Genomic DNA, 27,612 nt, shown 5'->3' with positions numbered 1-27,612 from the left:
ACGAATTCAAAAATTTGCCTAAATGAAATTTGAAGACAGAAAAAGCTTTAAGAAAAAAAGATTTTTGGACGGTTAATATTCATATTGTCCATATAAAATATCAAGAAACTTTGTGCTGCTTACATACAAGACACTGTTGAATTGATGTTTGCTGAGCAATGCTTAACACCAAGAGTGCTGAAGAAAGAATACAAATGGTATCTAAATAACAAATACGTATAAAAAATAATTTACTGTCCAAAGCACAAATGCATTAGCAATTGATAGAGAATCAGTTAGAGACCATGCTATGATTCACTTATTCTATTTATACAAGATACATTGGAAAAAGTAGAAGAAATTGGCTTTATTATGTTTCAGAACAAGTTCTATGTGCTGGAGAATGAATCATATCTACATCATCAGAAGTCCCAGAGCTTTGGATTCAAGAGCAAACAATCAATTATTAGAAGCTGAAACTCTGAGCATTAAAGATGGTGTTAAAATAACCCAGTTATCAGTGGTGTAATTTATGTCTTTTTGGTGTAGACGGGCGATATAAAAGTATTTTCTTGCCTTGGCTTCCTGGTTGGGGAAGATCCATGGACAAAAAAAGCCCTGGTGTAAAACTCAATAGACACATGGCCACGATTTGGACAAACAAAATTCAGCTAAAAAAAACCCATCTTAACATGACAAGACCAGAATAGCTTTAGACTGACAAGCTAAGAGCTTTCTTTGTAATGCCCTGTGGCCATTTTCTTAATATGTTTTTCACAGGCAATGGTCAAAACTCCCGTTATAGCTTAGCAAATTAAATCAAGTCTTTGTGGCTTTTGGCTCATGGGACACCAATAAATGGAAAGAGAAAATCGTGCTGATCATGTCTCTCCAATGGATTTTGGCATTAGTGCGATATATGATAAATCTTCTACTCTGTCCCTGATTCAAAGCCACTTGTCTACAACAAGGAGATCTTTATTTCCTTGTTCAATTCAGCATCGCTTGTTTCACCACAATATCAACTTCAATCTAAAATAATGAGCAAATATGTGATACCACTTCTGAACAAAGACCAACTGACTTTTAAAGGGACAACTCTGAGATGCAATTAAATGACCTTTTTTTTATGCGAAATTCAAAATATTTTTAAAGAACTAAATTCAGTCTTAATTTGTCATAGTGTCTTGAAGGCTATGGATTTGCTCCACAGAACTGAGCCTGTGCTGGCTCATCTGTCTCAGTCATTTCCTTCCTTGGCTTTTATCACGCTCTGGAGCCTGCCGGCACGAATGGACGTCAGCTGCTCGTATGTGCTGAAGCCCAGCTCACTGTGCTGCTGGGGTTGACGGAAAAGCAGCAGGTGGCTCCTCAACACCTAGACAAGAGCAGAACATTGTATCAGAGCGATAAAGAGACATACACGCACATGGATGTGGAGATAAATCGCAGCAGGGATGTACCTCGTCTGTCAGGTAGTATGTCTTTCTCAGCAGACTCCGGCGAGTAGTCTCTACTTCCTAGAGGAAAAAAAGGAGAAGATGACCAATGACCCATATGGTCATGCATCAAGTTCACCCAAGAGTAAACATAAAAAGAATCTACTCTGTTAGGAATAATACACTGTAGCTCAGTCTATGACTGTTCCAGGGTCATTTTACTTACAAAACGTACAATACACATTTCAAGTTCAAGGGAACTGGCTAAAATATGTGCGTTGTTCACATCTGGACCTGTTTTGTCAAAGAACATTCTTAAGTGTTGACAACTCAAGAACCAGCTACTCCTCAATTACTAAAACATAAACATCAATCAGCAACTATGTGGCTCCCATTATCTCACCCTTCTAGTCAACTGGTGGAAACTGGACATGCTTTCACCAGATGAACTGGTAACATTTTACAATTGATCCAATGAGAATTTCAGATGTACAAATTAGTACCAATAAGGACTTGACTTGCAGGCAAAGGAAGGAACCCAGTTGACAGCATTGCTGGTGGATTCTACTTGTTTTGTTAAATAACAATCTGCTGTAAATCCATTAATATTAGCAACAGAGTATGTAGTTTGGCTGTCATACAAGTCTCAATGAATGCACTGTTACAACAGAATTACAACAGAACTATTCCAAATGAATATCAAAGAAATAAACTGTCGGATAATCAACAAATGAATTAACTGTAAACAAATCTGTCAGGAAATGAATCGACCTTCAAAAGTAACCATGATGAACAATGACAAGTTTTCCAAAACAACGTATTTAGCAGAAAACCAAAGCTGAATGAGGAATTAAGTATTCGTTTGATTGGAACAGCGAGCTACTTTTAACACTCTCGTACCTGTGGAGCAGCATCTTGGGAGAAAATAAAAGCATTGAGATGGGCGACAGCGACAGCGTACAGTACAGGGCACCAATCCCTCCTCAGAGCTTTTGTCACCAGAGCTCGGAAATACAGCCGCAGCAAAGGCAGCGAGTTCTCAGCAGGGGAAGTAAATTTCTCTAGAGCAACGGGTAGCTAAAAAGAAAAAAAAAAACACAAATCATGAAAAACATAAATGTGTGGGTGAAAAAAATAATTCACACAAAAGTTTACATTTTCAAATTAAACTTTGATACTAATTTCTGTTCTCTGAGTTCCCCCAAGTGCTTGTTCAGAAGCAGCTAATATGGATGTGGTAGCCTAATGCTTAAGGTGTTGGACTACTGATCGAAATCCCAGGTCCACCAAGCTGCCACTACTGGGCCCCTGAGCAAGGCCCTTAACTCACACTTGCTCAGATGTATAAAAAAACGATAAAGGTGTCTTTAGGTTGGATAAAGGTGGATAAAGGTGTCCGCCGAATGCTGTAAATGTAAATAATATTGCATTCAATTAATCAGATTCTGTAAACCTGGAAACACTTAGTTTTAAGGTTGTCTCCCGTATCTCTGTATAAATGTAAATGTCATTGCAAAAGCATAGATTTGGCACTTCTGCACAGGGAAAAAAGTTCTATGTAAGATTAAATGACATGTAGCAAACCAAAGTATGATACTGATAAAAATCCATAGGCTTTCTACAGCTGTTTCTGTCTGCAGCTGAGCTTTTATCCGTCATCCGTCATTTCAGAGTTGTACATTTTTTTATTAAATTAGATGTTTTAAATGTTGTCACTCTTTTCATTATGCCACATTGATTATCTCTCTTTAAAATATTAAACTTAATCATTGAAACACACAGAACTTTGTTTTAGGGCACTGCTTATACACACATAGATGGAAAAAGAGCTTGTATATCTGTCAGAACTACCTCACTGCATTCCATCACATGACAGTTATATGAGTGTGCATTGGCTCCCCACCTGCTCCAGCGAGACCCCGAGTGAGCGCAGAATGGAGACATGCTCGCCAAACACGGCCAGTCTCATAGACACGCTGTACCGTCTCTGAAGTGGCAACAGTATGAAGCAGCCAAAGAGCGAGTCGCCGAAGGACACGGCCTCATACTGAGCCAGCAGAGCGGAGTAGAGGTCATGGAAGGAGGCTAAACCTGGAGGCGGTAAACTCAGGTCCAGAGCTTCTAAACGTCCGGGTCTTGTCAGCCCACGCAGGAGTGCCCATGTCAACTCCTTCACTGGTCTCTCAAGAAAGATATCACTAGAGCACAGGAAGACGCAGGCCAGACGTGCCAGTTTGGCCACAGGTGGCACCAGCTGCAGCGCTCGCTCCCTAAAGCTTTCGAGTACAAGAAGCCACTGCAGGCAATACGTAAGTGACTGCACGGAGCCAGGAGGTAGTGATTCGGCCCTTAGCCCACCGCCCTGAGACACTCCTATACGCTCGTAAAGGCTGATGAGAGGCAGAAAGGCCCAATCAGAAGGCAGTGAGGGGCATGAGAGTTCCGGGAGGAGCTGAGAAGAAAGCCAAGGGTTACGACCAAGGTGCTGCTCACGGGACGTGATCACAGCAGGCTCCATGTAGGCAAACTGGGTGAGGTAACAGGCACGGATTGAGGGAAGCTGGGCTAGGGCTTCACGGAGGAGGGGACCAGGGCTGGGCGAATGACTAGACATCTCCTGAAGATGCAGCTCTGCCAGGGTCACTGCTTCTGGACCTCCACTACCAGCCTCACTGCAGAATACACACAGTTACACTTAATATCTGTATCTAAATCTGTTATTACATTTCTTTTTGCTTGCGTCCTGATTTTAATAAAATATCAGATACACAGATATCAGTGTAACTATTCAATCCATTTTTATTTATTATATAACATTAAAATAAGGGTCCAAATGTCTGATGGAGAAAAAAATGGAGACCACACTGATTTATTTTTTCCATTTAAAACTAAAACCGAATATTTTACATTTCTGAAATATTTCTAAAAAAAAAAGAAATGCTCAATATATTGAATAAATAATATTCCACATTTTGCACTATTTCTAGGTCCCTGTTTAAATCCACACAAATGTGTGATACTGTATTAATCATGTTAACTGCTTTTGTATAAAAGGTCAGATCTTCCTCATGTGTTTTGATGACAACCCAATGGATTTAATCTATAATGGGCCAAAAGGTGTCCATGATGGCTCAAGAGCACATAGACTCATTCAGACCTTCAGCATTAAAGCAAAAAAGGGAAATACCGAATACCAAGAAACTCTGAAATTCATATAAATATATTTAAAGATGTTAGAAGACTTCTGACTAAAGACTTCTGATCCCTAATGAATGAGTACTTTACACACATAATTGAACAAATAAAGCGCACAGTCCCACATTCTAAATGGTATTATTTAAAATCATAATCTGCCTAACTGTCATGATTCTGAACCATGTTGTAACTGATAAAACCTTAGAGATGGCAGTACATGCTCTAATCACATCTCGTTTAGACTATTGTAACTCTCTATACTGTGGTGTTGCCAAAAATCAAATTAACCGTTTACAATTGGTTCAAAATGCTGCGGCCAGATTTCTTTTAAAAAAGCGCAAAAGCGATCACATTACCCCTCTTCTGAGGACTCTTCACTGGTTGCCTATTGATTACAGAATTCGTTTTAAAATATTCTTATTTGTTTTTAAGTCCCTGCATAATCAAGCTCCTATTTATTTATCTGAGTTATTACATCCGTACTCTCCCTCCAGAAGGCTAAGATCAGGCAACCAGAACCTCCTCTCTGTTCCCTTCTCAAGACTCAAGCGTAGAGGGGATCGAGCTTTCTCAGTAATTGGGCCACAGCTTTGGAAGGATTTGCCAATAGAATTAAGATTAGCACCCTCTCTGTCCATCTTTAAGTCCCTTTTAAAAAACGTATCTCTTTTCGTCTGCCTTTCTATAGTTTTCATTTTCTTCTTACTGTTTCTAATTGTTCTATTATTGCTTGTTTTAGTGTTTTAGTGTGTATTATTGTATTGTTTAATTCTATTTTGCTTTTTATTATTATCTCCTGTCTCAATATCTTTTTCTTTTTTTCTGTGTATTTTTTATTAACACTTTTTTTATTGTACAGCACTTTGGTCAGTCCTGTGGCTGTTTTAAATGTGCTTTATAAATAATGTGATGATGAAAGTGATGATGTTGTAGTAAAACCTACTATGAACACAGAGACAGTAGGAGCAATTTGAAATAACTGCTAAGAGGAATGTCTGCTACAAGAAGTATAAATTGCTGCCCTCTTGTGAAAATATTGTGTAACTGCAGCAGAGACAATGACTGAAAAAAATGTTTCTGCCTATAAAAATGCTCTAGATTAAAAATAACTGCTTAGCTTGAATTTCTTTATAGAATGCTGCAAGAGAATAAAAAAAGCTTTATAATGAGTAAAAGAAATGACCGCACCAGACGTAAGTTTTTCTTCACCATTTCAATGAATAAATTTAGTAGGTGCGCTAAATGCTAGTATTGTGTTAAACTGCTTACTCGAACCTCTCCAGGCATTTTAATTCTACTGTGAAGTAAATTTGATTAAAAGTGATTTAAGTAAACTGTATACAGTTTGTTATAATAGTGGTTAGGGATGTGTTGATCAGAAGACTGGCTAAATAAAGTGAGGCACTGAATCGCTAACAAAAAAACTCACGGAAAGAGATCGTGATTGAAGATCATAGTAGACAAAAGTTCATGTGCCAGATATTCGCTTCCAGGCAACAGCCAGGAGATCAGAGCCAAGGAAACTTGGTGAAAAAGTGAAGCATGTTTCTTCACCTCTGGATGAGCAGGAACCTAAACATTATAGACGCAAGGGAAAAAAGAAAACGACACAAAAATTAGCCCATTAGTACTGACACCCAAACTCACACATGCCTTTTTCTGTACTTCCAAAAGACTTCACTCAATTACGATTGGACAGAACAAGTCAAGATGAATAATTAAATATTGTCATTAGGAAAGTATGAGTGCTAAATGAAAGGCCGGTGGGACCGTGTGTGGGGGCATATTTTTGGATCTTGGTGGAGAGAAGAATAGGTTGTGACCTTGTGAGGAAATTTGGCTGAGGACTAGAAAAAGCTAAATTTAAAAAAAAAAAAAAAAAAAAGCCACAAAATTTGGCATGGCATTAATAAGGCACATTGCAAACTCTCTGTCAATGTAAAGTTCTAACAAGGCTAAAAAGACAAATGTTTGGCAATGTAAGAGCTGCAGTTACCAGCCTGTGAGCCAGTCGGAGTATCAAATAGAGAAGGTGGTGCTCATGGCGTAAAATCCAGGCGCTGGTATAAGACACTGAGGGTGTTGCTCCAACGCAAGTCTTCAGGTAGGTCAGAATGGAGTCCGAGAGGATGAGAGAGCTGAACTACACAGACAGGTATAGATCATCAACAGCTCGGGAAAATTATTTCTCATCCAACTGACATTACTAATTTGGGCTCATTTAAAAACACCACTTGAGAATATATAGTAGAATCATTAACATATACAATTTTCCTTATTCAAATAGATATGTTTACAGTAATGAGGTATTTTCCCTGCTATTAGTGTGCAAGAATATTTCATATTCAGGATCTGAAAGGCAAACCTACACTTTTAGTTAAGCCTCGGTGGATGGTCATGATGATGTCCAGGAGGTAGAAGAGAGCAGTGCAGAGAGGGAGAGGAGATTCAGGTCCTAACAGGCTGGTAAACCTGTTGCTGCCTAACCCTGGCAGACTGGGAACATTCTGGTCTGAAGTGCTCATACCAGGCTGACATATTACTGAACCGAACCTGCAGCATGCACAATTTTTATCAGAACAATATAAATCAGCACAGGATCATTGTTTCAAATCTCTGCTCATTAAACAAAAGTCACTGCATTTGAATTTTCAAAATAAAGACTTACCTGAGGCTGTCTATCATGCAGTGAAAGACCTGAGTAGACACGAGAGGCAGGAGCACCTCTTTAGACAAGGCCTCTAGTTCCTCCAGGCACTGCACCGACTGAAATGAACTCTGTCAAATCACATAGCAGTGCACGTCACGTCAAACTCTTGACGTTATTCTGACCGGTGCATCACAAAAAACCTTTTAAACTGCATTGTTATATCACAGTTATATTATATTATCAAAGACATATCAGTGTTAACAATGATCAATGTTGCAAATTTGAAAAAAAAACCTTTCTTTTGCGTTTTTTTTGCCTACCTGCAGTCTGAGCTGAGAGTAATATGCTCCCATGTAGATTAGGAAAGATGGCAGGAGGTTTAGGGTGCTCGACCGATGGCTTGGGTCATCCAGCTTTCCCATGCAGCCTTTCAGTATGCCCATCACAGTGGGCTGCAACCCAGACACATGACTCCACATCACTGGGGGTGGCGGGAGACACTCAGCCCCCTGAGAGCTGTCAAACAAATATACTTATCAGAAAATTAAAAAAAAAAAAAAGTCTGTGTGTCATTGTAGTGTGTTTTTACCTCAGCAGTCCACACTGTATCTCATGGTGGCAGCCAGCAGTGTGTGTGACCTGAGTGAGCAACACTAGCAGGGACTTGACTCTGTAGAGCTCCAGGACCAACAGAGACTCAGAAGGAGCCCAAGGCTTATGTGCAGCCTGCAAAGCCTTCACCAACACCGGGTACAGGTCTCTGGAGAAGCAGACAGACAGGGCGACATCATTACAACAAACTTGTTGTACAAACTTGTTGAAAACTACATGTTTTCATTGTGCAATCCTGTCTCAGTGTCTTGATATTGTATATATATGATGACAACAATAGCTGATTTTACATGGGGGGAACACAGAGACTGTAAAAACTGACAGAAAGAGTGGCGAGGTGATAGTCTTCATGGCTATTTTAATATTTTATTTAGTAGTCCAAAGCCTTAACCACTGAGATACAACTTCCCTACAATTAATACCATTAAGCTACCATTAATACTATAGCTACACATCAGGAAGAGTCTCTCTTACTTGTATAGGCTACAACCCTGCCCATAGCTTGCAGCCACAGCCCACAGTCTCAGAGCCTCGGTGCTACAGCATATATTTTCCTCAGACTCCAACAAAAGCTCTGAAGGTTCCACAGACAAAAACCGAGACAGACGTTCCTTTCCACCTAGATTGTTGAGCTGAGACAAAAAATGAATAAGGACACACTAATCTTCACCCATAATGCGTGCTTGTAATATAATTCTGTAATAGAATTATTTGAGTTCCATTAGTTCAGGTTTACTGAGTCAGATGGCACTCACTATTCTCGCACAGGTGTGCCTGCCGGCGCTTCCCAACACTCGCAGGAGCTTCATTGCCTTGGAAACAGGCAACCCATATAAAGAAGGTGGGGTTGGTGAGGTCTGTACGCTCCATGAGCAAGGCAGGAAATTTGCCATCACGGTCGCCATTAGCCGGGGGCAATCAAGGATCTAAAAGTTGTAAACACCATAAGCACGGGGTCATACAGAGGACTGCAATGTCTTTTCATTTATATGTCACAGACCAACACTGGGGGAAAACAAATAGAAAAATATTATTGAGATTATTTCAGTCGCTAAAATTGAAATTACTGAAGAGAATTGTTTTCCTATTTAAAGTAGCAAGAAGCGAGGCATGTACACATAAATAGATATGAATAGATAAATAGATAACATCTCCATAACCACAAGTAAAGGATTTTTAGCACAATAAGATGAAGGTTCACCTGTGTAGCTGCAGAGACAGAATGTCGAGCGATTCGGATCAGAATCTCCAGAATAGCGAGAACTGTTTGGGGTGAAGGTTGTACCACCTCGAGAATATAGCGCATTCGCTGCAGAAGCTGCATCTTCAACAATCCCTGAGTCCAGGAAATATAATAATATTACACATATAGTAATAAAGAGAGGGAGGCAAGGTGGCTTAGTGGTTAGCACGTTCGCCTCACACCTCCAGGTTTGGGGGTTCGATTCCCGCCTTCGCCTTGTGTGTGTGGAGTTTGCATGTTCTCCCCGTGCCTTGGGGGTTTCCTCCGGGTACTCCGGTTTCCTCCCCCGGTCCAAAGACATGCATGGTAGGTTGATTGGCATCTGTGGAAAAATTGTCCGTAGTGTGTGATTGTGTGAGTGAATGAGAGTGTGTGTGTGTGCCCTGTGATGGGTTGGCACTCCGTCCAGGGTGTATCCTGCCTTGATGCCCGATGACGCCTGAGATAGGCACAGGCTCCCCGTGACCCGAGGTAGTTCAGATAAGCGGTAGAAAATGAGTGAGTGAGTGACAGAGTAATAAAGAGAACTCTGATATGAGAAAATGCTTGATAAACTGATCCATGCTACATGGTACATTTATTAACACTAAGAAAATGTGGGAGGGAATTTATTTATAGTGTTTTAATGTATAGGCTATTACAGTATAACTCTAAGGGTCAATTTGGACTTTGAGTGATGCAAACCTGTTGTAGCCTTCAAAAGATTTGCCAGGAAATACTGTTAACAAATCAGGATGGATTTAGTGGGAAAGCACTGCACCAACAGCCAGGAACTTTATTTCTGAACTGGTCCAAATTTTAGACGTTTGTCCTGTTCTTCGTCTTGGTTATTTTAAGCTTTTCCTTCCCTTGTTGCTGTACTGTGTTAATGGTCTAAATCCTTCAGCTTAAAGGGTGTTGCAAGATATATTTCCTTCAAGTTGTCATCCCCTTTCCTCTTTTAACCTTTAACCACTTTTTTTCTCACCTTGAGAACATCCTGTTGAGCGACACTGTGATCTAATTTTCTCTCTTCTTTCTCTTTCTCGGTTTCCTTTTTAGACTCATTCAGACCTTCATCATCTTCATCATCCTCTTTTTGAAGCTGAGGAACCAAGGGGAAAGCTGCCATCCCTAACATCCAGGAAAACAGAACGTCCAGATTCTCCTACACAACACAAACACAATCCACAATCTTATTTTTTTTGCCCTTTTTATACATGGTATTTTTATTTGCTTAAAAAAAATAAAAAAATTAAAAACCTCATCTTCAGTAGAAACTAGCAACGCTCGCAGGGCACGCACAGCTGCAGACATAACACTTTCAACGCTGTCATCCAGCGAGAATCGCAACAGAAAGAGAAGTCCAGCATCGAGCAAGGAGGTCAGCACATTGCCTTTTAGGCATGATGAGTACTCCCCAGCACGGGCCTCGGGAAACACAGGCACGTTAAACATAAATGAACTGAGAGAAAATTTCAATTTCAAATATAATTAATATCCTGAATTTATATTTATATACCTATATATTATATATTCCTGTAAAGCAACAATGTCTATTGTAGAAATTGCTAATACAAATTATAACAGCAAGATTAGGTTAAAATATTATATCAAAAATTTAAAATAAATAAATATACCACAAATTCAGACAACTCACATACAGTACAGCAAAGATTTATGTGAAGAAAGATCTTTTATTCTATAACATTAACACCGTTATTGTTACCCAATTTATATAAAACAGTTTTTTCCCCTTAAAATCAACCCTCATGATTATAAAGAACGCTCTTCATTCTTTAGCTTTGTTTAGCTGATAAGGCATACGTCATCCACGCTGCTTTCATCCGATTATATTTTAAAGCTTTGCTGCATGTGCTTACACTGTCATGTCCACATGTGTCCATAAACACAGACTTTGGCAGGGTCACTAGTAGGGTCTCTGTCTAATAGAGTAAAAGTTGTCAAGATGGCGGCATGTACAGATGCAGCGGCTCGACGCTCTCCCTTTTAGTGCTCTTTAAGTGTGTTTTTGCCCATTTTTTATTTTTATTATTTATGTGCATATATTTTTCATTTTTACCGATGTACGCACCATAAAGACTGACACTTAATTTTGTAGTACCCTGTGCAATGACAATAAAGCATCCATCCATCCATCCTTCCATCCATCCTTACTTCCTCATGGCCAGTTTGCCCCTGAATGCAACCTTTAAGTGACTCATTTTTAAAAGCGCTATACAAAAAAAAATAAAAATGAAACTGAACTGAATCTTGGCAGTTTTCAGGGTCAGAACAGCACATTTTGAACAGCGCTATGAAGAGATATTATGATATATGACACAATCACAGGGACTCCTGTTGCTTGTTTTTCTTTCAGTAAAAAGGAAGGATGTTTTACTCCCACTACATTGTGTCCTGTTTGTGATTTGTAGATGTACTCTGAAACAGCTGAAGGCAATTTAAAGAAAGTCAAGTGAAGTGACTTTATTGATTTACCTTTGACAGGATGTGGGCCAAAGTGTTCAGAGCCAGAGTCCTCTGCTGGGTCAGCTGACTGCGAGAAAGGAGAAAAAGCTCCTGCAAGGAATAGCCTGCCAACTAGAACCCAGAAAGTAAAAAAATGTACGTTTGTTATCCGATCTAATGATATTGTGAACATGAAGGCATTATGAAATGAGCTGAAATTAACAGAACTGAATGCACAAAAACGAATGTTTGGGAATTAAATGACCTCTGGCTCCTCCCCATGATGATGAAGGCCGAGATGAGTGGGTAAGTCTTCTGTTGGGGGAAGAAGGGTGCCAGAAAAGTCGAAGCGGGCCTGCATGTCCTGGCAGACAAAACGAGACTCTGAAGTAAACTTTTGTACAAGCTAAATAGAACAAACAACATTTTTTGCTCCTGCAACACCCACAACATAACCCTAAAGACTTGTGTTATAATTTCTCAGAATAGAACTTTTACCTTTTTGGTGGCCTGCTTTCTAGGGGCAGGCAAATCTCTCATCCACTCCAGTTTCTCCGGTTCCAGTTTGTCCATGTGTAGCCACTCTTTCTCAGGCTGGATCGGTAGCTGTTCCGCTGCATAAACATTAAATTACAAACATTGCACACATCTGCACTTTATTCCCAATACCTCCCCATAAATGTACTGTTCTGCAGTAATCTATTTATGTTTCTTTATATTTTCTATATACATTACCTTTGCTTGTACAGGTAATTCTATTCCTATTTTTATTGTAACTATATTTATTTTTTTTTTTTATTCTACATTTTTAATTGATTTAGTTGATAAGTGTGTAGGTGAAAATAAAATCTGAATTTGAGTTGCATTCAAATCATCTTCTATTGTGTGGCCACAACACTTTATGCTGACTAATGTAAACATTAACATTGAATAAATACTACAAAACATGTAGCATGCAAATTCATTCATTCATCATCCATTCATCTTCTACCACTTATCCGAACTACCTCGGGTCACGGGGAGCCTGTGCCTATCTCAGGCGTCATAGGGCATCAAGGCAGGATACACCCTGGACGGAGTGCCAACCCATCGCAGGGCACACACACACACACACACACTCATTCACTCACACAATCACACACTAGGGACAATTTTCCAGAGCTGCCAATCAACCTACCATGCATGTCTTTGGACCGGGGGAGGAAACCAGAGTACCCGGAGGAAACCCCCGAGGCACAGGGAGAACATGCAAACTCCACACACGCAAGGTGGAGGCGGGAATCGAACCCCGACCCTGGAGGTGTGAGGCGAACGTGCTAACCACTAAGCCACCGTGCCCCCCCTAGCATGCAAATTTACAACCTAAATATGACCATGCTAAAATATAGTCGTTTCATCACAACAGCGATGCATAAAAAGTAAAAAAAATACTAAACCATTTTGTGCATCCAGCAATTTATACGGCACAAACACAATATTATGGATGATATCTAATAAGTAAAATAAAACATATAGTGAATAATAAGTAATAGGTGCAATGCAGCCAGAAAAACTAAGGCGGAATAATCTACTGTCCACGTCATACATACTGAGGCTTATACTTGTGTTCTGCGATGCTTCCATTATCTTCCAATCCTTGAAGACATATAAGGGCATGCTCTGGCTTGCTTGCACTAATCAAGCTAATAGAAATCAATGACTGTGCTCTGGCAGGCGAATCTTGCAGCTCAGCTGAACTCTCTCTGCCAAATGCATACAGTACATGCAGTTATCTTTTTTGCTAAGACAAGGAAAATAAGAGATGGAAATCCGCCAGATCGGATCGACGGACCCTTTGAAACTCGCTGGAGCCGAGAGAGGAACATGAAAGAAGTATGCAATGTCGTAAACGTCTGCTCCAAATACTGTGTGAATCTTCAGGAGTAGGGTTCAATTTACATGCTCTCTACTACATCACCAAACCTGAAGCAAGTTTGAAACAACTATAAAAAAGGAAATAAAAAAAAAGAATTGTACACTTACAAAAAAAATTACAAGTAAAGAAAAAAGTGGTAAGATGATGTTTTTATGGTTAGGTCTTTAGAAATCTACCTACTGAAACATTCTTCATATAGATGTTTCTTTTATGACTCATATAGATTTAGATCCAGCCCATTTAGGAGAACGTGCTAGTCTAATTATCAATCTACAAACATCTTAATTCAAAGCATTAGGCTATAATAAATTGAATCCCAGTGAAGCAGATCCACAGCTTTGCTGGAATTCATCTGAGGTTATTGATTTTTCCCTCATCATCGCTTTTATCCAGTTGTCCTCATACGACTTCTTTGAACTTAAAAGCCTCTCAGACCATTTCACTCGCAGTGCTATAAGTCAAGACTGCATGGCAGGGCATCTCCTCTCTTTATGAAGCCTTTTATGGCTTCCTGTTGCACTTTTGGCTCTCTATGGCACATTCAGCACTACATCTGAAATAAGTTCCAAGTTTTTTTTTTCACCTCGCCTGAACCGTGAACTCAGCTTGAGAGTTTTTATATAGAAGCGTGAAATGAAAATGGTTCTCATAATCGTCCAGTTGTATACAAACCCAATGTATGAAGAGCTGTAAAACAGCTGTGAAGAGCCTATATAACATTTAAACCAGGGGTGTCATGAATTTCAGGCCACAATAAAGGTTCTACTCCAGCCCATAAACTTAAAATTGGGTCACAGACACAAGCGCTAAGCTTTCCTATTGCATTCGAGAGCAAAATAGTGCAATGAAGTCAGGGCTTTAAACATAATAAACTACTTATGTATATCTGATAAAGAGATTTAAGTCTTCAATAGCCAGATGAATATTTGATGCTGTAACTATATCTTCATCCAAAGGAACTAATTTAACATACACAGCAGAGTCAAAAAGTCTGTTAGTGCATTGAAAATTTGGGGAATTAAAACAGGAAAAACAACATGTTTTAGAATTTTTAAAATTTGCATACTGTTGAATATCTGATATTCAAAATTTGTATAATTTCTAGGTACGGATTTAAATGTACACAAATGTGTAATATTTATTATGTTAACTGCTGTGTACAAAAGGCCAGATTTTCCTCATTCCCAATCTTTGGTACTGAAGTGATTGTTCAGTTGATACCAGGATAGATTTCATCTATAATGGATCATAAGCTTTTGCAGACACTTGGGAAGTCCATGCCAGCCCACATGCACATGGTCATTAAAGCTAAAAAGGGACATACTTTGAGATTCAGATTTTTATTTCACTCAAGTTACCATCAGTAATATAATTTGGAATGAAAATTTTTGTAGTAATATAGAAGCAATTTCACTAGTGAGCTCAAACTTTTGGACCCTCTCAATGTTCTGTTGGTTTATGCATTCAGACCCTACATTTCAGATAAATGCAAATGTAATATAATGTTCGGCTGCGACCTATTCTGTGTCGAACATTATACTTTGACTTGGCACAGGTTTTACACCGGATGCCTGTCCTGATTCTTGGGACCAGCACTGAGAGCTAATCCTTCAGTGGCTGGGTTTGTTTTCCATGCACAAGGAATCAAACCTAGGCCACGGAGATGTGAGCACAGGAGCTTGCTGCTGAACCATCAGAGATTTTTAGATAAAAGTAATTAAGTGAACATATTTAGGGAGTTGCTACTGTATTATTAATATGCTAAATTGATCTGGTACACTACTAGTGTAAAATTTTAGGTTAGGTCATGTAAGTCCTGTCTTATCTACAAAGAGCTGCCAACCAATCAAGCTACATTAGGGTCCAAATGTTTAATCAGATTATCCTGGCATTCATTTAACTGAATTCATTCAGGTGTGGCTCTTTGTTAGGTGTAACAAAACCTTCAGCCACTCTTGCCCTTTGCAGATAAGACTGGTCACCCTTGTTTTTTTCTAAGCCAACATTTTTTTTATAGCTAGAAAAGGGAATAGAAGTGTTTTACCATATTTTCCGGACTATAAGCCGCGACTTTTTTCCCACGCTTTGAACCTTGCGGCTTAAACAATGCGGCTAATATATGGAGTTTTCCCACTTTCAATTTTTTTTTTCTTTCAAAAAAACACATTCTGTGACATGCTCAGTTTTTTGCCGGCATGAAGCTTTCATTAGACCAATGAAATTGCTGAACGAGTTAACTCTGACACCGAAGGAGATGACTTCAGTGGATTCAGTGCACAGGAGGAGGAAGATAGTGACCAATGACGTTCTTGGTAGGCTACTGTTTACTGCTAATTTTTTATTTTTTGTTACAAGCCGGGTTTCGTTAAAGCCTATGTATTTTTGTGACAAGCCGTGTTTAGTTAAAGCCTGTCTAAAGTTAAAAGTGCGCATGTGTAACATTAGCAGAAAGAGGTTTTAACATTGACATGGAGGATAAAAACAAAGAAAGAAAGCGGAGAAAGGCTTACGATAAGGCAAGAAGCAGGACCCGTGTTAATATAGGATCAGCTTTCCAGCGCTGGAGAGAACTGAAGGAGCAGGATGTTGGCCACATATTCACAGATTGGAGTTCCCCGAGTCAATAACTCCTGAGCTAAACGCTGTTACTACACAAATAACACCTCTTTTCTATCGTAGTAATGTAGAGGCAGCTACAACCGTGTTTTTGCTAGTAACAGCGTTTAGCGTTTCTTCGCTTTCTTTCTTTGTTTTTATCCTCCATGTCAATGTTGAAACCACTTTCTGCTAATGTCACATGCGCACTGAACACTCTCTCCGCTGCATATTGACAAGACACGCCCCTTTCTGCTCATTGGCTACACGTTAGTTTTGATTTTTGTTTTGATTTTTAGTTTGTCGTTCCGACTCAGTTTTCTGAAGCATTTCTCAAAAATCGGAGACCCTACCTTTAATTTGTTTCAATGTACCTGTAGGCACCTGCGGCTTATAGACATGTGCGGCTTATTTATGTTCAAAATAATACTTTTTTTTTAAAATTCAGTGGGTGAGGCTTATATTCAGGTGCGCTCAATAGTCTGGAAATTACGGTACTCAATTCAGCATGTAGAAATTAAATACAGTGCTCACCAGTGATTGGATGATGATTAGCAGGTTCAGTTTCATCCTCTTCATCAGTATCCATTGCCACTTCCTGCGAGTCCTGTGCTGTTTCTGAATAGTGAGGTGCTGGAGCTTTGCTCTCGGTTAAAGACTGGACAGGACACACTGATTTATCGATAGAAGACGATGTGGAAAATGAGGCGTTCTGAGCTTTCTGTGACCTTACAAAGTCCACCAATCTTGAATCTGGGGGAAAAAAATTAGAAGAGGAACTCAATAAGACTTGATTGCAAATGATTACAATGAGCAAAAAAAATCTTGCAAACATGTTATTCTGTTAAATTAGATTCAGGTAGCAAAGTATATTAAAGTAATAAAGATTTTAAAAGAAGAGTTAATTTTACCTAGTTGGGCCAACAGCAATTTCTGCTCCTCCAAAATCTCACTCTGGGACATTCCTTGGAGCCTGGCTTGGTTCTCCTGGTGGATCTTTAGTGTTTCCATAGCACTGCCTGGACCAAGACCCTGACCTGACACCAGTATGGGACCCTCAGCATTGCCTAAAACACACACAGACACACACACACATCACAATCACCTCTTTTGACTTCAGGCCTTCTGTTAAAGATTGTAATAAAACATAATGTACTACTTAGACTATATATCACAAAAACAATTGCTTTATTGGCATTGCTCTAATATGCAGTTTAGAGCAATGCCAATAAAGCTCCAGTGAGAAGTTAACAAATTTAAAGTTCTTCTTGACGAGGTAGAACTTTAATTGACAGTGACTCAACTATTCTGACTAAATATAGGACAAGTTCAGAATGGAGAAGATCCTTCCTTCATGCACGTCCTCCTCGTACTGTACCCTGAGATATGGCGGGTCCCACTGAGCCATTCTAGAGGATCAGAGGGATCATGGAACAGTAAGTGTTGTAAGGTAGTTAAACAATGGACCATTTTATTTTGGATTTTTTCTGTTGTGGGCAGCTACAGGAAGCAAAGGTAGGAGCATAGCAATGGGGTCACATGGAAGAACTTGAGGAGAACTTGCTGGAAAACTCAACATCCATGCAGAACTATTTATTGTATCTAGGTGATTTTCACCATCTCTGGAGGTTAGGAGGGTGAAAAACAAACCAGTCAATATCAGACATCAGTGGATATAAGACCATTAATCATCTCCATGGTTGGTAATCAGCTTTGTGTGGGGTGATCTTTATATTTTAAAAAAATCAGTTAATACTAATAGCTTTTTTTTAATTTTCAATAAAATTAATTAAATGTATTTATCAACTGGAAATAATTTATATTGAAAATTAATCCCAACACTTTCAAAGAGAAAAACAGAGACAACAACCATGAACGGGTCTGGATTCAGATTTCTGTGTGTTGCCGATTTTTGTCTCATTCTTCTCTCCAGGTCCTGTTTTAGCCTTCTGTGCAGCAATATGTCGCGCAAAAATACTTTTCCGACCTCCGGGTGCTGTTTCCTGTCCACGGATGCAGAGAAAACACAACTCAAACTGTACTCTAATGCCTTAAAATACCTCAACCACTATCTCTAAGAACAATAAACAGATCGTGTGTGATCCAATTTCAATTAGAAACCAAGTCCTATTAGAAAATATCTGTGTGTTGCAATCATACCTGCTGATTGACTGTAGAGCGATGCAGGACTTTGGGGAAAGCTGTGTTTGTGAAGGCTGGGAGTAACACTGGAACAGCGCTAGTGTCTCTTTCCTACAGTCCAAACAGGGCTCAATGTAACCAGATATGTATAGTGAAATAAAGTCTAGCAAACTAACAGGAATATAACTTACAACAATCTTTGAGAGAACGGCACTGATGTGAGTGTCATGTCTGTCCAGCAGTTCCTCTGGATCTTCATTCTCAAACCGCACTCGCTCTTTTTTGGAACATGTCTTCTTGGGTGGCACAGGAGTCAAGTCAGGCAGCTCGTCAGGAAGATCTGCACAATATGTGGCATTTCTCTCAGTCAGTAATGTACTGCACAGTAGATAAGGCTGACATGAGTCACATTTACTGGATCCTAATTACATTTACACATTAGATTTTTACATCTATTAAACTGTACCTCTACTAAATTGGACCAAAATTATATACGTGATCTATCTTTAAAAAATAAATAAAATACTAACATGCTTATGTATTGCTTTTCAACACAGGGTTAACCAAATGTCAGTTCCATATGATATTTTCTTATCAAAGGAATTTCCCAAATCTTTATTACACATCACGAGATGCCTTCAGATACTTCAGCACACAACTCTTATTAGACTGCATTTTAGTCATAAAAGAAACCTTGGCATGAAAACATATTCTGCAGCATCTGAGGTCATTAATATTCAGCTAGTGACCTGCAGGATATAGTTAAAGGTAACATTCCGTACGCCTTTCAATTATTTCTAGAGACTTGTATATTTCTAAAGGGAAAAAATAGTATTTAAACTTAGTTCTAGTGAGATTTATGTGCTGCCCTTAAGATTGTAATAGCCTTATAATAAATCATCACTTTAAGTAATTCTAGACACAGAGGGCTTGTATTGTCTTGTCTGTTGCACTAGGAGAGAGACACAAGGTAAACGTACAATGTTTACAAGCTTAGTACCTGTTTATCTGAGACTGTCCTAATCAGGATAACACAATCAAAGAAGGGTTCAGTAGCTGATTCACTCAGAAAGACACACCTGCTATCGTCACAACATCTCTTGGATTCACATGAGAATCATCACTGTCTGCTGAAGCATTGTCCCCTCTGCGCTTATCTGCCCTCCGCGTCACGGTGGCCGCCGGTGTGCTGCCAGAGGCTAGAAAACACTCCTGCTCCTGGAGCAAGTCCACCTCTGAGTCTGTGGGCTTGGGACGCTGCAACATCCCCAAACCTGTGAAGAAAACAGTTTATGTCTCAGAAAAGAAAACCTACAAAATAAAAAAAAAAACAGAAGCACAAATTTCATGTGCTGTAAATAGATTCTCAATATGAAATAATAATAATAATAATAATAATAATAATAATAATAATAATAATGACATCATTATTAGAAGTAAGAGAATTCGATTATATTCAGTTGTTGTGATTCATATTTTTTTCTTCCAAGAAACACTTTAAACACAGAAATCTGAATGCAGAATAAGATCCGTAATGACCAAGTCAGAGGAGACGGGAGGAGAAACCTGAAGAAGAAACGTTCAGAGGAACCATGTGAGACACAGGGCAGCTGAATTATAAATCAATACTAATTATTATTATTATTATTATTATTATTATTATTATTATTATTATTATTATATTGCACTGGTAAAAAGAATGTCTCCTGTAGAATAGGTGCAAAATAACAAACAAAAACTACTCAGAGATCCACATGTCACTTTCAGCTGTTTAGCCTCCATCTCTATGTATCTAATATATATGTATATATATGTGTGTGTGTGTGTGTGTGTATAAATATATATACATATATATACACACACACAAAGCGATGTTTATTACAAATCATTTAATGGAATGCGCTACATCTAAAATACGCCAAGACGAAATAGATATTTACTTTCTCCACTCTTCTGTATAACAAATACAAAGCCGTCAACTTGCTAAGAGTCCACATGCAAACACGTTCAACCCTCTTCCGGGTTATCGACGTTAGTTTCATTTCAAAATAAAAGTCTGAAACCCTTATATAACTATTAGATTTATTAAACACAGTTAGAATTAATTATAAATAAGTAAGTAAGTAAATAAATAAATAAATAAATAAAAATATTAAAACTTCTGGGTGTCTTTATACATAGGAAAAATTTAACTTTATTTACAATGTGTGTGCGACCATGTCCAGGATAAACTGGATTACTAAAGATAAATAAATGAATGAATAAATTTTAGACACCTCCGTTTTAGAAATAGTATAGATTTTTTTTCCACTTCAGTCACTAATATTGGTGACTATATATAATTATACTAGATATAATTAAAAAGGCAGACAATATATAACTAATAATATTAATCTTTCTAATATCATTATTGGCAATTATAGATAATATTACTGTAACAACTTTTTTTTTATATCTGGGAAATCAGGACTGTTTGAATTACTTAATTTTTAGTTATAATGACTATTGTAATCAGGAATGGATTGAAAAGGGCTAATTAAGAAATAATGTATCATATCAACAGCATGCACTCAAGTGTTTTATTCCTCTTATACCACAGTGATTTTACAACATTCTGCCTATGATTAAAATGTATTAATGAAAGACATACTATTTATAGTCTCCATTTAATGTTAGAAAATATCTTTGATACAAGTTAGATCCTGTTATCACTTATGATACAGTAGCTATAAACAGCCTTTCCCTAACCAGTGTCTTTTTCTCTCTCTCTTTTGAGGTAAATGAGACTCTCCTGTGGTGGAATAGTTGCTAATCATAACAAAGTGCTTGTACTGGAGACTCCTTTGCTAAATATTACAAAAAGACTTCTTAAAGAAAGCTTCACTATGCCAATGACTACACAATTTATTTTAATCTTTTGTTGTTAGCCTTATAAGGCATTACCTTATAAGTCCCTGTGTAATAGTGTACGTGTGAAATAGTGAACCTGATACAGTTTACTCTTATACGTCCCTGTGAAATAATTACAATTGAAGCAGTAAATTATTTGAAATATAATCTTGTCATTTGAAATGTAGGGTACTACTTTTGACCAATCAGAACTGTACCCAGTGATGGGTAAACACTCCCCAAGGATGTGCCGCAGACTTGTCCCCTGAAATAGGCTCCAAGATTCCCTGCAACATTGTGTAGGATAAACGCTTCAGAAAATGGCTGGATGTATAAAACAACAACAGACTGTTTCAGTGGTGTAATTACTGCATATTATTAGGATTATATAAGTTTGTCTCTACTTGGCCATTCAATTTTTTGACATGTGCCTTAGTTTTTTACTTTGGTTTCCATTCAGATAATAAACAAATCTGCTGTAAAGTGAAAGTGAATGAAATCCTGAACCCAGACCCGAGTGTGGTATAAAAGCACTGCTCCTCCCCTCCCCCCTCCCTGTCTGACCGAATGGGATCTCCTACAGTGGGATCTCCACACGCCTTGGCTGATTTCCCACCATTCCCGCCCTGTGCTGCTCAGCAGTGCACGCGGAGCCCATTTTCCCTGAGGCAAGCGGCATCTCAGAGGTCCAGCAGGCGAGCTGACTGAAATGTCAGGTCAGGATGGTGTCAACCGATGAGGAAGCTGATAGGAGTGTGGAGGACACAGCGCTGAACAGGCCCAATGATGATGCGGAAACACCGGCCAGCCTCAATACTATAGAGGAGGTGAGATAACCTGCACACCACATGCCTTCCTTTCAGATTGAATTAACATGCAGTTTGTTGTTTTGTTGTTTCTGTATAGTTTCTACAGGACGCAGCCTCACAGAAATGTTGAGAACAATTTTTAGATAATTCTCTTTATCAATCAGGACTTGTACTAAAGTCTCTCAAGCTCCTCTGTTCTCACTGATAATACAGTAAATTCCAGCATTATTGATTGTCATTGATGCTGAGACCTATTTTAGTCCTTTGCAGCACTCAGTGTCACATAAGATCAAACTGCAGGCCTTAAGCAAGTTTGTAAAATCTCTTACTAATCTCTTACTAAGCAAATAAAAAAAAAATGTCAACTAGGTTCCAAAACAATTTTTATTAAAAAATATTTGCATGTTTATTGACAATCTATCATGACTTATGAGGAAGACAGGATCCACTCTGAACATCTACATTTTAAACAGGGGTCCTGCACAGGTCTGGTAAAGTACATTCACACTTAGACTTAGTTCATGTAGCAGATGTCCTTATTCAGAGCGACTTACAGAAGTGTTGTGTATCTCCCATAAAAACACAAGCTCATGCAAGGACATTAGATCAGGGTGCAAGAAGATTAACAAGATTTATACTATATATATATATATATATATGTGTGTGTATAAATATATATATATATATATATATATATATATATATATATATATATATATATATATATATATATATATATATATATATGTGTGTGTGTATATATATATATATATATATATATATTTTATATATATATATATATATATATATATATATATATATATATATATATATATATATATATATATAATAAAAAATATTTGTAACTAAATGTACACATAACATATTTAGAATTTTTAAAAGCATGTAAAGAAATATAAATTGTTGGAATAAACATAGATATTCTGAAGATAAATCATTTTAGACATTCCTATATTCTATGCAGTACTGTTGGTTCTTTAATGCATATCACATTTCATGTTTTTCCTTTATATTATACAGCTTATGACCTTTACGATCAGCAAGAAACTAAATATTTAAAGGACAAACTTGTGAAATGATCTGCAGTTGTTTTTTTTGTATAGAAAAGTGTCAGAACTCTGTACAGGATCTGATAATGATACACATGCTGCAGATGTTTATATAACATTATTTGAACACATAATACGTACAGCCACTTACAACTGTTTTTCCATTATATGCACCGGATGTGTGTTCACCTGCATTTCAGACTTATAGAACTGTAAACCGAGAATGTCCACCATTGCAAATAAGATCATTTATTAGATGATTGACAAAACTATGGTTTAACTGTAATACATAATATATATGCATGCATCTGACAAGAAAGGCTTTGTTGAAACAGCATGTTTTAGCAGTTATCTAACTGTTTCTTAACCACTTAGCCATTTGCATGGGTAGTGGAGAACTATTTTCCTATTTTCCACACAGACTATCTGACCTGCTGACTTCCATACATGATAAAGTGTTCTGTTTCATGTGGGTAACTTCATTATTGATGGCTCGTTTTCTGCTTCCTTGAAATCCTGTCAGCTCTTATAAATATCAAACATTTCATTGTGCATATTCACTGTGCCTATTTCATAGATTGTATGACATTAGTTTATTACTAAAACTGACAACACTGTATTGGTCTTTTAGGAGTGACAGGATTTTCTTCATGTGGTCAGAACTGATATGCATAATAACAAATATGTTATTAGCAATTCTAACCTTTGTGTAATTTCATCTGAATATATTTACTAAGCTGTCATTTTTAAACATTTCTACCAATATTCGTCCATTGTGTTCCTTAAAATGTTTTACCTCCTGAGACCTTTTCTTCTTAATAAAATTTCAAGGACCCCCTTATAAACCTAACACCATTGGTTTTTATCAAAATTGGTGTTAAAGTTAATTTTATCCAGCTTTTTAGTTTTTGAATTTTAGTGTTCATTCATTGCGTAAAATGTATTAATTATTCACAAAGGTATCACCTAAACAACATTTAGCCTACCCATAAACACAGAGACTGTGAACAGAGACTGTGAATCCAGAACACTAATTCTAAACCTGTTCCATAACTGCGAGGCCTTGTAAGAGAAAGCTTCCCCCTTATGTAGCATTCATTATTTGGGGCACTAACAAATAGCCTGCACCTTTTAATTTAAGTAGGTGTGGTGGATGATAAAAGACCAAATAGCAGTATTTTGTAATCGAAATTTGATTGGGAGCCAATGTAATGTGGAGAGTGGAGATGTGGTTATATTCAATGGTTCTAATAAGGACTCTAATAAGCTCAGGAGGCTTTTTTGATGTACTTCTAATTTACTTTCACGCAATTTACTTTTGAGTGGCTTGTGTTAAGGGGCAAGTGTGATTGAAATGTCAGAGTGTTTTTCCCCTCTAAGTGTTTTTTTTTATTATTAGTATTGAAGATACAATAATGTGGAAGAACTTTGACACTATTTATTCAATGACCTGATCAGGTTTTTTGGGGTCTGACATTATTCAGTCTAAACTTTGGGAGATTATTGTTAAACCTTAGTTGAGTACAGTATGCAGAATGCAGTAGATCATGTGAATTCATGTTTGACATGGTAGCATAGCCAAGTGCATATATTATGTCTAATTATGAAACATTTATGACACATTTTAAATGTGTAAGGCAAGGCAAGGCAAGCCATTTAATCTGAATGTTCACATTAGATTAAGAAAGTGACCTTAATTAGAAATGGGTTCTCATTTACACGTACTGAATTTATAATGGACACAACTGCTGTTCTCAGTGATTATTGTCTTCCAGATTATTGAAATGAATATTAATGTCACCAACAGGCCTAATGCTTGTCTAACTAATAGACTAACAAACTAACAAGGTAACCTAACTACTCTCTTTATAGTTTTTTTCAAATGTATATATGGCATGTGCTGTATTGAACAGCAGTGGAATTATTTAAATTAAATTAATCAGTAGTGAGGGGGCACGGTGGCTTAGTGGTTAGCACGTTTGCCTCACACCTTCAGGGTTGGGGGTTTGATTCCCGCCTCTGCCTTGTGTGTGTGGAGTTTACATGTTCTCCCCGTGCCTCGGGGGTTTCCTCCGGGTACTCCAGTTTCCTCCCCCGGTCCAAAGACATGCATGGTAGGTTGATTGGCATCTCTGGAAAATTGTCCGTAGTGTGTGAGTGCCTGAGTGAATGAGAGTGTGTGTGTGCCCTGTGATGGGTTGGCACTCCATCCAGGGTGTATCCTGCCTTGATACCCGATGACGCCTGAGATAGGCACAGGCTCCCCATGACCCGAGGTAGTTCGGATAAGCGGTAGAAAATGAGTGAGAGAGTGAGTAATCAGTAGTGAAGTAGCCCTGATAAACAGCACTATGTCCTGGTCATGTTTTGCAAGCAAAGACATTCACAGCTTTTCTATTTGCCAAGCATATCAAAGGGAATTTAAGATACTCTGAATTCAGACAACACAGGCAGTAATGGTTTGTCTAGGACTACTAAATAAGCTAAGCTAAAATGAAATGATACAGTGGCATTTAATTTTGCCAATATTAAAGCTGCAGACACCATGTTTTCCAACAGAACTTAATAGCCATCAAAAATCTATATCCAATTCCTAATACTATCTTTAGTTGTCCCAAGCCTAGCATTGAGGAACATGCAATTCTCATGTCAAACAGTAACTGTTTTGAACATACTTTTTAGCAAATCCCTGGAGGGCAGTGATAATCTAGCTCTGCCTTGTGAGTTTTCTAAGAGACTGATTCCATCCTCGTCTTGCAGCTTTTTTCAGTTCACAACATTTGAACCTGTTTTCGGTGGCAACATCTACATCCACTTTCTCTCTTGTCTTCTGTTTCTGCAGCAAAGGCCAGTGAAACAGTCCCTGAGTGCATCTGTGAGACGCGAGACACACTGGCGTTGTTTCCTCCTCTCCTTGCTCATGTACTGTTGCCTGGGTACTGTGGCCTGGTGCCAGTTCACTCGTGTCACCAAGCTGACCTTTGGTTCATCCAGTACCTCATCCTTGACTGCCTCTGTAAACTCGCTACGAGGTGGAGGAGGGCGCTCCATGATATATCATGACAGCCCGTGCTCTGATGGCTACTTTTATATCCCTCTTGCCTTTCTGCTAATGCTCTATGCAGTTTACCTGATGGAGTGCTGGCACTGTCGTGCCCGCAGTGAGCTGCAGTACAAGGCAAATGTAGACAGTGTCTATGACAGGGTGCTACGCATGCGTCAGGCTCGGCCATGTGTGTGGTGGAAAGCCATAGGCTACCATTTTGTACGGAGGACACGGCAAGTCACACGTTATCGAAACGGAGATGCTTACACCACTACACAGGTCTACCATGAGCGGGTCAATACACAGGTCGTGGAAGGTGAGTTTGACTACAGCCATTGCGGAATGAAGGACATCTCTCTGGACCTACGTGGCCTGGAGTGTCATCCAGCTACAAGGTTACGCTTTACCAAGTGCTTCAGTTTTGCAGGACCGGGACCTGAAAATGCCTATCTCAACCAACGGTCCAGATTTTTCTCAGAGATTGAGGGTTTGGATGACTATATGGAGGCATGGGAAGGCATGCAGCTAAAAAATATTGATTTCCGAGAACACCTTATAGCCTATGTGGATCCTGACCAGCTACCCTGGTACTCTTCTCAGGTGGCCTTTTGGCTGGCTGCTGTCCTCATGCTATCCTGGCCATTGCGGGTTTGGATAGAGTATCGGACAGCCTACGTACACTATCAGGTAGAAAAGCTCTTTGGGCTGGAATACAACAGCAGCAGCCCATCTTTAGATGAGCTTCCATCTACAAGGAATACTCATTGTGGTATCCCAAGAGGGGAAACTGTAGACAGCACAGAGCTGGAATGGCATATTGACTCAAACCGGCAGCTTATCCCTAGCTACTCTGAAGCCATGCTGATGAACTTGGGGAACTCTAGGGCAGGACAAGATAACAGCAGAGCATCAAATGGATTCCCATTAGATGACTCCTTAAGCCAGAGCTATGGCACTATGCTAGAAGACTGTGATCGTTGCTGCCAGCTTGAAGGAACGCGCCGGACAACCATCAGCTCCAGCTGTTCCTCCATCTTCTCTCGGCACACTTTCCATTCATGTGTGTCTCAAGACACCTCTCGCTTTTCACTGTGCCGGATGTATGGCTCTAGCCATACAGTGGGGCTGTGGAGAAGCCATAGCAGCACACTGACTGAACGCTGCTGCCTGGACGAGCAGTGCTGCAGGTCAAACTCCAGCCAACTAGCACTTAATAACAGCCCCCCTAATTACCAGGATGCCCGTTTCTTTCCTGTCCTTATTGTGCACAGATCCGAGGGATGTGGAGATCCTTCAGAAGTGAGAAGATACTATGTCCGTAGGAGTTCCCTCTGCTTGGAGACTTCCCTTTAGAACTTTATACATTCTGGCTTTATCGATCAAATATAGTGATCTGAAAGAATGTATAAAAATTATTGCCTTATTAAAACTGGGATGGAAATATGCACGGCCATTTTAATGAATGTGGTTATAACCCAAGTGCTTGATATGAATGATAAACAGATTAAAAGCCTTAATATAATTTAAATACATATGGAAAGAAAATAAATAAATATGTGCATCACACATTATATACAGGT

At 38.7% G+C, this 27,612-nt stretch overlaps 2 protein-coding genes across 4 annotated transcripts; one reads left to right on the top strand and one right to left on the bottom strand.

Moving 5' to 3' along the window:
• Nucleotides 1–331: 331 nt before the first annotated feature.
• Nucleotides 332–20,231, bottom strand: rpap1 (RNA polymerase II associated protein 1). 3 transcript variants are annotated; one of them, XM_060880070.1, is made up of 25 exons: nt 20,159–20,231; nt 19,298–19,492; nt 18,410–18,558; nt 18,237–18,329; nt 17,947–18,079; nt 16,988–17,143; nt 16,611–16,829; nt 12,065–12,180; nt 11,832–11,930; nt 11,597–11,698; nt 10,361–10,528; nt 10,086–10,265; nt 9,077–9,211; nt 8,631–8,801; nt 8,350–8,507; nt 7,853–8,023; nt 7,584–7,779; nt 7,282–7,391; nt 6,983–7,166; nt 6,610–6,756; nt 6,043–6,185; nt 3,322–4,090; nt 2,319–2,495; nt 1,443–1,499; nt 332–1,357 (listed from the first exon to the last, which is right to left on the bottom strand). In XM_060880070.1, exons 2-25 carry the CDS (start codon nt 19,482–19,484, stop codon nt 1,220–1,222), a joined length of 4,158 nt encoding a protein of 1,385 aa, XP_060736053.1. In that variant the 5' UTR covers nt 19,485–19,492; nt 20,159–20,231; the 3' UTR covers nt 332–1,219. The 3 variants fall into 3 exon arrangements, with proteins under 3 accessions (XP_060736053.1, XP_060736052.1, XP_060736054.1); XM_060880069.1 differs by lacking the exon at nt 20,159–20,231 and adding an exon at nt 19,758–19,776; XM_060880071.1 differs by lacking the exon at nt 20,159–20,231 and adding an exon at nt 19,642–19,661.
• A 1,554-nt stretch (nt 20,232–21,785) lies between these two features.
• On the top strand, nt 21,786–27,385 carry si:dkey-13p1.4 (transmembrane protein 151B). Its single transcript, XM_060880067.1, has 2 exons — nt 21,786–21,934; nt 25,829–27,385. The coding sequence occupies exons 1-2, from the start codon at nt 21,830–21,832 to the stop codon at nt 27,383–27,385; spliced, it is 1,662 nt and encodes a 553-aa protein (XP_060736050.1). The 5' UTR covers nt 21,786–21,829.
• The last annotated feature ends 227 nt before the right edge of the window (nt 27,386–27,612 follow it).

The sequence above is a fragment of the Tachysurus vachellii genome, chromosome 10, assembly GCF_030014155.1.
Source record: "Tachysurus vachellii isolate PV-2020 chromosome 10, HZAU_Pvac_v1, whole genome shotgun sequence".
Taxonomy (NCBI): domain Eukaryota; kingdom Metazoa; phylum Chordata; class Actinopteri; order Siluriformes; family Bagridae; genus Tachysurus; species Tachysurus vachellii.
Note: the sequence above shows the minus strand (reverse complement) of the source record. Positions and strands in the feature narration are given on the sequence as shown.

Coding starts and splice junctions, on each gene's coding strand:
- rpap1 (XM_060880070.1), bottom strand. CDS start 19,484: ATGTTGCAGCGTCCCAAGCCCACAGACTCAGAGGTGGACTTGCTCCAG. Junction 8,024..8,349: donor CAGGGTTGTAGCCTATACAA/GTAAGAGAGACT, acceptor CTGCTTCTCCAG/AGACCTGTACCCGGTGTTGG. Junction 7,392..7,583: donor ACTCTCAGCTCAGACTGCAG/GTAGGCAAAAAA, acceptor GTGATTTGACAG/AGTTCATTTCAGTCGGTGCA.
- si:dkey-13p1.4 (XM_060880067.1), top strand. CDS start 21,830: ATGGTGTCAACCGATGAGGAAGCTGATAGGAGTGTGGAGGACACAGCG. Junction 21,935..25,828: donor GCCTCAATACTATAGAGGAG/GTGAGATAACCT, acceptor CTGTTTCTGCAG/CAAAGGCCAGTGAAACAGTC.